General features: G+C 36.6%; 1 protein-coding gene across 5 annotated transcripts in view; it reads left to right on the top strand.

Moving 5' to 3' along the window:
* The window catches only part of kdm6a (lysine (K)-specific demethylase 6A), a 129,679-nt gene that overhangs the window by 36,412 nt on the left and 84,028 nt on the right, over positions 1 to 9,239 (top strand). For all 5 annotated transcript variants that reach the window (XM_059028900.1, XM_059028898.1, XM_059028897.1 and 2 more), the window contains exon 3: positions 2,506 to 2,614. In XM_059028900.1, coding sequence (XP_058884883.1) covers positions 2,506 to 2,614 — 109 coding nt within the window. The remainder of the gene's footprint in view (positions 1 to 2,505; positions 2,615 to 9,239) is intronic.

Genomic DNA, 9,239 nt, shown 5'->3' with positions numbered 1-9,239 from the left:
TATATTGCAGTACAGATTCTCAGTCCCAATATCCACCCCTAGTTTACACTAGGCATTTCAGAATGGCGTGCTTTCCTTTTTTTCTGTCCCATGAGATTCTTACTCGCTCTAGCACCACAATGCTTTTTTTGACCCAGATGGTCTTCCGTAGAGATCACTATGCTGTCTAAAACTTTTAAATAGAGGCTCAAGAGCTGCTCTGTTGATCCTGTCCTTTTTATAATATATAAAAGTAATCTCACATCACATGGAGCTCTTTTTCATTTGCCATTTTTGAAACTGTCCCGCAACTTCTGGAGAGGTGGTAAATAAATGCAAGGTATTTTTGTCATTTCTAGCGAATACGAACATCTGATTTTTGTATCCGAAATACATGTTAAAAAATATTCATTCAGATATTTGTCCCAGCACTAATTTATAGCTGAAGAAGCTTGGGGGACAGAGCTAGGAAAGCAGAGCCACTGTCAGACGAAGACATTCATTTGCTATACACCAGTGGCACACTCTGATTCCATTCGCCGACAGCTGTGCTTCACATGTTTTTTTTTTTTTTTTTTTTTTTTTAAATATATGGCTGCAATGAAACGGAAGATGCATATTTTTCAGATTCGGATCCATATATTACAAAAAATAATAGCTTCGCTCTCGAGGTTCCACTGTCTCCAAACCTCTTGTATTACTCCCTGGTAATACACACTGAACCAGCCATTATTCTGTTGTATTTGAAATTCTATTCTATACTATTTATTGACATTAATACAACTGTTCCCTTCTTATTTTATTGTCTAAAAGAAAAAATAAATCCTTTCTAGATCCAGATGATCTATTATCGTGATATCGTAATTTTCTGTTCAGTTTGTATTGTGATGTGAAAAATCTTGTATTGCTTCTATTGAAGTTCACTAAAATCCTATTTTGGTATCTCTGAATTAATGCTGTGGAATATCGGCAATCAGAATCGGACAAAAAGTTCAGAGTCAGTGTATCCCTGGTTTATGCAGAATCATGCCTTGTATAGATGCATGAACATTGCAATAAAACTCAAGAAAATGAACACAAATGTCATCTCCCATCCTCTGCACTATTCAAATTTGAGTCCAGTGTCAAACAGAAGCAGCATCAACATTAGTCAGAGCAGGCTGTGATGGGTGTAGAGGTTCACGATAGGCAGTCCAGTACTACAGTTCTGTTTACTTTATATTGTTGCAAACTTAATGTCCTTTTGTAAGTGACTGCAAATAATACACAGTTCACAGCCTACCTCTGTAAAGTGCTTTGTGATGGTGGTCCACTATGGAAGGCGCTAAATAAAGATTATTTTATTATTTATGATATTAATAATACTAATAATAATTAATAATAGTATTAATGCAAATATTGTATATGTGTTGTATGTTTTTGCATAATTAGTGTTTGTATTAAACATTAGTCAATAAAATGTCGCTAGCATTTTGGGGGCTTTACAATTCCTTTCATGCTGGCAATCATGCGCGTTTCTTGAACCTTTGTGTCAGGTAACAGTAATTTAAAAATAGGCCAATATACCAGTATAGTATAGCCTACAGGCTTTTACATTGAACTGCACTTTTCACAAAAATCTACATGCGCTTGAGAAGAAATGGTACAGAATAGTTGAGCTGAAACGAAAGTTTTTGCTGCACATTTGCCTACTAATTATTGACCTTTTTTGATGTGACCTTTTTAACACAGTCCTATAGTATATTTAGGATACCTAATAACATATTTAAAAATTAAATGTGTTCCATGGTACTTTTTGTCTTTTTAGTAGCATGTTTTACTGACAAGATGAAATTCAAAAGATGCTTGTCAGTTCTGTCTCATACAAGTATTTGAATGCAATGCAAATTTAAGCAGGTTTATGCCAGCAAGTGCTTTCATTTTCTTGCTCTAGAATTATTATTTTTTTGTTCCCAACATTCCTTGTTGAATTTCCATGTCTTTATGTAGGCATGAAGTATTGTGCTTTTTACCGACCATGAAAAAATAAATTGTAGGAAGTTATGGTTAATGGAGTGTTTTGTTGTTCTGCAGTTTAGCTTCTATTCAAAGATGCATTTAACCTCATATGACTGCAGCATGGCCAAACAGAGCAAAAAGGAACTTTAGACATCTCCTGCACAATCCAAAGTGCTGCCAAATCTGCATAAGGAACAAAAGAAAAACTAATTGCAATGTCTGTGTGACCTAAAATTTTTTTTTCAGGGAGTGCTTTTGTCAGTGGGTTGCCATGAGTTAGTCAAAGGAGAACTCTGGCAGGATGCTGTCCAGAGTGCTGCAGGGGAGGGGTTTTAACACTTGTAGTTTAACCAAACTCTTGACTTATGACTAATTGTTTGTCCTTCATGTAGCTCTCTACGCAATGTGTTCAAAAAACAAATTGGGTTTGTTTAGAATTGCATGTGCATTTTTTTTTTTTTTTTCATTTTTATATTAAAACAAAAATGGAATTAATTAGTGATGTCTTCTTTCTTTTCTCTCCTGTAGGCTGTTCGCTGCTATGATTCTTTAATCTTGAAAGCTGAAGGAAAAGTCGAGCCAGAGTTGTTTTGCCAGCTAGGTCACTTCAACCTCTTACTGGAGGATTATCCAAAAGGTAAGAGACCCACTGCTTTATCTATTACAAATGTTGATACTTTTTAATCTCCACTCCAGCGGAGTTAGAATGTACATCATCTTTTAATATTTGCACACACTGCCCAGAATGGAGCAACAAGAAAATATTCTGCACACCCTAGCTCACTATGTGAAAGGCTGCATTTGTCTGGATAAGCGTTGTGCACATTTTGAGCATCATAATCTGCAGTTATGTTGGAGCACTGTCTGTTCGTTCATATGTCACGGAGTGGAAGAGCCCTGTATTTTAAAGCCAGCCCCAACCATGGCACTGTAAGTAAACATTGTATATTTTGTATTCTGTTGTGTTTTTCTGTGCCCGTTTCTGCTTGGAATTTCTGGATACCGCAGTTTGATAAACTCACTGAGCTGATTGGATAGCCAGTTGATCAATTAGTTAATTAAGCTGATCCACCAGGCTTGTTTTGCACAATATGTTGCCATTGTCTGCAGGCTTGATCTGTCACTTATGACTGGAGTTGCGTAAACGCTGCCATTCTAGGAATACCTGGGAGACATTTATGGATACATTGGTCAGTGCAGCCACTGGGCTGAGGAGTGCCTGTTGCACTGGCATTAACTATGATGCCCCTTATAAAGTTTCAGAGACACTTGTTTTCCAGTTATTGCTGAATAATTGCACACAACTCTCCCATAGCTTAATATATGCCTGGTGGCTCATGAAACATCACATGACTTTCTGCTATTGTTCTCTAAATTATGTTGATGTTTTCAGGCAATTTCTCACCAAGCTGCTCAAATATTGATTTGTCAGTTTGTGCTTGGACCTTGCACGTGAAGGAAATTGCTTAATGTTTGATACGACGTGCTTGAATAAACTTAAGTTGTATCCGATAGTTTGTTGTTCATTTTAAAATTTATGTTTAAAATGCAACCGTCATAAAGATTAAAAAAAAAAAAAAAATGTATTGCCTTTAATTTTTAAATCAAGAAAACGTGAATACAATAGGCCTACTTCTGATGTGGTTTGTCGAACATGAATGTAGAGGCCTAAAGTAGCAACGTGCTGACATTTGTTTGTCTACCGTACTAGCACTAAAAGAAGCGCATTCTCACACACTCAAGGTTTTAATGCAAACCGGCAACAGGAGACTTCAAACTACGGATGTAAATATCGTTTAACCCTTTGCGGTCCATTTATTAACTGCGCGTCAGGCACGCCACGTCTAATTAATTTTCACACGCGCAGTTAATTTTATACTCGCTGTTTAAGTATTTTTTTTCACAGTCAAACGGGTTTAAATGGCCCTGCATATCAACAAAGCACTCACTAGGCATCTCCAGCACCGCCCCACCCTTTCGTTTGCTATAGCGTTCACCTATGTAAGAAATAAATAATAATAATAATAATAGTCATACATACCGATCGATCATCTCCGGATCACTCGTTTTATCACCAAACTCCTCAATAATGCGATCAAAGTCATTATTGTATTATTATAACTTCTGAAAAAAGCTCTGCAAATGTCCATGATAGTCTCTGTGCGCTGACGCACTCAGCCAGCTTGTTTACTATGAACGCCCCATTATCTGATACCTGATACCATGTATGACTAATCATGAGATACGCTTTTTTTTCCCACGACTTGTCTCGGCTCCTGTCGCTCCCACTCGGCAATTGAATGTTTTTCTCGGCTTTTTCCGGAGAAAAAACGACTAAACACCCGTTTTATTGCGTTGCTATAATGATGTCGGACCCAGTCCGACAAAGGACCTGTGAGGAATAATTGCGATGTCGGACCCAGTCCGACAATGGACCGCAAAGGGTTAATAAAAAAATCTGTTTAAACTATTTGATTTCTGTCGGTTAACCGTTAAATCCGTAGTTACACCGTCACACTACCCTAAATAAATACCCTTTCTACATATATAATATATATTTAGTCTTTGTCATGCATTGACATTTGTTTACCAAACATAAAAAGAGGCAGCTTAGAGCACAAATCCTCTTTAATTGCATCACGTTGACGATAGTATCTCGGTCATAGTTAATCTCGATCCACTACAGGGGACACTGTTCACAGAAAATAAAACGCATTTAAAAAAATATATATATATACACTTAGCATAGCAATCGACAGTTAATTTTTAAAGATTATGAATTAATGCTATGAATCAATTTTAAAAGCAATGAAATGTCCACAGATAAACTGCAAGTTTAACAAACTGTGGCCATAACTTCTGAACTAGAATATCTTAGTTTAAAAAAAATAATAATTTAAACCACTGTACTCACCAAAGATGAACCAAAATGTCATCTGTTATCATAGAGCAGAGGTTCTCAAACTTTGCTGCACTGTGACACCCTAGTTCTAGCAATAAAAATGACTACGCAATATTTTTTACAGCCAACAGTGTAAAAATAAATAAATAAATAATTATAAATAATTGAAGTAGTGTTTTTAAAAATGGTGTAGTTGTTTCTTGATGAAAGAAATGCACAGTCCTTATCTTCAGATGTTAGTTTGGTTTATTCAATATATACAGGTTCAATTCCGGAAACAGAGCGCTCAAAGCAAAACAGTACAGATCACACTTTCATATGCAAACTGCACGGTGCAAAACTTAAGTTCAAAACAAAACATAACAACAAAATAATATAATGCAATAGTGTAGGTTTGATCCTCCAGGACTTCTCGATCAACAAGCCTCCAATACTAGTCTTAATGAAAGAAAGTGAGCCGAGTACACCTTAAGTAGCCACTGACCTCAGCCCCTCCTCCTTCCTTCTCTTTGTGGGTTCAATCACCCCGGGCAACGCCTAAGATGGTGTTATCTTGATGTGGCCCTTTGGTCCTTTATGCTGCCTAAGATGGTGTTTATCTTGGTGTGGCCCTTTGATCTTTGTGCTTAACCTATGTTCTCTCTTGAGCAGTTCCTCCAGCAATGTGCGATTTGTGTTTATTCCAGCAGTCAGACGGTCGTCGTCGGTGCATTTAAATGAAATCTTGCAATATCACATTTACCAGTTACTATACCTCCTCTGATCTCCTTTTAAAACTAACAGAGTGTACAAACCTGCAAACACATGTGTCTTATATTGCATTCAAACTTCTTTCCATGTTCTCCAACAATAATAATAATTTTACAAGTGCTTCTAGGCTGCCACGGTTTACGCGATCGTACCACAAGGACAGCTTCTTGTTCCAGCTTTAGATTTTGTCAGTGAGAGAAAAGACAAATCCTATCTGATCCTTGGAGCGATGTGTTAAGAATATTTAAGCGATCACAAGTTCCTGCCAGGAAACCATGCAAAGCAAGCCATTTAGCACAAGCTTTTCGGGTGTTTTTTTTTTTTTTTATACTGCTGATCAGGTCATTGTTGTCGGCACTTCTTTTGCTGCAGTGCCACTCGATTCCTCTTCATTACTCCTGTTTCCAACACTTCAGAAAACTGTTTATTAACAGTTGAGTAAAAAGTGGCAATAATAATACATTAACCAGAGGTTGCGTTAACGCAAAATAAATCCACTGGATGGAAAAATATTTTGTCTTGCGTTCACTGGACACAAAGAATGGAAAGGGACGCAGACATGCATATTCGTGGTAATCTATTACACTGCAGCAATGACCATAAAATACTTGCTTGTTTAAAAAAATAAACTGTTACATAACAGCATTGATTAAGGTACACTCCAGTCCTGTAGGTGGCAGCAATAAGCCTCATATGGCTTACGCAGCAATATTAAGGATATTTACTTTTAGGCCCTGTCCACATTACATAACCGATCTCGAGAACCGTACTCAAACGTTTTAATTAATCCAGATCAAAGCATCCATGCTGAAGTACAGTTTCATGTTTAGTCAGGCGTAATGCGTACACACACTAACGCTATTAGAATAGTTTGGTTACAGTTCCTAGCAGCGCAATGAACATTGGAAATTAATATGATAGTATCCCACCATTTACTTTAAAATAATGTGTTATGCCCATATTAAGAGGTCCATATTGCTAAGAAATAAAACAAGTATTTTGGAAAAAGTAAATGCAAACACACACACAAGTAGGGCTTGAAGTTTTCGGGTTTTATTTTTAATAAGGTGACAAATTTAGTTGATTCTGTTTCATAATTAAAAAACTGTTAATTGGAAAACATTCTTTGCTTTTACCTTCATATCTTGTCTGAGCCTTATTCTGGTCCCTTTTCTTTTTATTTCAAACAGAGCTGACAAATTATGTGAATTGTTCATCCCCGATCCTACTTTTAACTTGAATTTGATTTTTGCAGTCATCTACAGATGCCCCTAAAGATTTGAAGCATAAAAATGAATACCCAGTGCAGAGTGTACACTGACAGCAAGTCAGTTGTCAATCGGAAGTTTTTTTGCTAAGCAGTCAGCATCTTCATGGGATTCTCATGAAGAAGTTTGCTCATCTGCATCTCAGCCATCTACTTCTGACTATGACTACGAGTACTACAGTGACCGAAGCAGTTGCAAGCAGTAGTGCACAAAAACGCAAATGAAAAATAAGTTCTTATAATTTTGAATGGGAGATGAGGTATCCGTGGCTTGTTTATCGAGACTGCAAGATGTACTGTGTGTTGAGAGCTGCTGGGGGGAAAACCCCCCTCCAAAAAAACACATCCGCACGGATATACAGTTTTTCAAGAATCTTCGCTTAAAAGACACAGCGATGCTGTTATTGGAATGCAGAAAAATATTAAAACGCGCGTAGATGAAGGCAACAAACAGTGCTTTGAATCCTGTCTCATTGTCATACGAACGGCCTACTGTTAGTACATATAACAAAGAAAAAAGTGTCTGTTTTATATGTATATCTATGCACAGACAGATTTTTTTAAACTACTGTACTTCTTGACATAGAGTTCAAACGCAGGGTTAGAAACTAACAATATTGTGCTACTAGTGGAACTTGCTAGTCCTTATGTGAAGTGCCTACGTTGGAATCAGCAACAGTTGGGGTCCCTAAAAATAGGTTTAGATTTTATTTTGCTAAAAAATAAACACTGTTATAAACGCTCATACAGATAGCTCAATCATGATGCACCTCGTTACTGAGCAACTACTGCACTGTGTGCTGAGAAAGTGACACTGACAGCACCAGACAGCTGTGTCACCTTGCCGACCATGAAGCTCTGCCTAGAATTGACACGGATGACAATATGTTTATTTTATTGTACATTACGTTTATTGTACATTAATTGCTATTTACAAAAATTCTGGTTGGCTACTGTCTACAATAATTAATGTACTCACGTACACACGCGGTCTTCACTAAAGTCCCAATTTAAAGACAGTACGTTTCTAGCACTCGGGATGAAATTGTTAGCTAGGTGGCTATTTTATTTTTATTATGGATTTTTTTTTTAGCAGTGGGAGAAAACAGGTTCAGCAAGTACAGTAGAATCTACCAGAACTGACGGACACTGTGTCTACTAGGTTTAGATACTAATGAGAGCATAACAAATACAAAAGAAGCGAGGGAAACGCAGATATTTTCAAGAAAGCTGGGAGACTTTGTATAAATGGATTTTATAGTTTTTTAAACACTGCAATTACAGTTCTGCTTGTGAAGCATCCACAGTATAATTTGACAGAACAGGCGATTTATTTGCACTATGCAAGACCTTATTTTCCCCAATTGGTGCTTGAGCCCCGGAGCGCTCACAGAATCACCGCCTGTGCACCTATTATCAGTGATCACAAAGCCTGGTTTTCAAACGAACTGATTACCGGTCAGGAGTACTGTATTGGTATAAGAAATGTGTGTTTTTAAAAAAGTAATTTCAGCTTCCAGTCACTTAAAATATGCTGACGATAATGTAAACAACACCAAGCTACAGACAGTGAGTCCCAAGTTTTAAATGTGTTACTGTTTATAGATAAGAACTCAACTTTATTATGAATATGTTGTGTTTTTATTATGTTTTAAGCAACATACTACGATAATGTTAATTATGGTAATTGTTTGTTTATTAGTTTTAAAATTAGGGCTGTAAGGGTTTAAACGTAAAATCATGGAAATCATGGAAAATAAATAGAAACCTTTTTAAGGACTTAAACAATTAGACAACGTTGACAACGTTGCAGACTATTTAACGTCTGTATTACAACACAAAAAGTACTCCTCACACAGACTGCTATTGCAGCAGTCACTTTGAACAATATGATCCCAGTGTTCACACAGAAGATTTATGGTAGTGAAACCATGGGCATAGCAGTAATATAGAATTGATCAAGTTCAAAACTAAGTTATGAAACACGCTTATCTGTTTGCTTTGGAGCGCCCCACACTGCACTTAAAAAAATAAATAAAAATACAACCCGTTTTTAAAGTTAACAATACTATTTTTCAATACAATTAGATAAAACAATACTTAATCCAATGAAGACGAACGCAAACCAAATGGAAAAAGTAGAAGCCAGTAGTTTACGGTTTTATGTTGTTCACCTTGCCTGTGGTGTGCATAAGTTCATTTAACTACTACATTTTTTTTTTTTAAACGGTAAAAACAGAAATCCAGAAAAAAAGGGGAATCGTAACAAAATAACACAAATTCCATAGGGCCCTAGTCTTAGTACTGTACATTATTTCAGTAAAGTGAATAGCCTGTGTGATT

Source organism: Acipenser ruthenus, chromosome 8 (genome assembly GCF_902713425.1).
Source record: "Acipenser ruthenus chromosome 8, fAciRut3.2 maternal haplotype, whole genome shotgun sequence".
NCBI lineage: Eukaryota > Metazoa > Chordata > Actinopteri > Acipenseriformes > Acipenseridae > Acipenser > Acipenser ruthenus.
The sequence above is the reverse complement of the archived record's forward strand: the minus strand, read 5'-3'. Positions and strand labels throughout refer to the sequence as shown.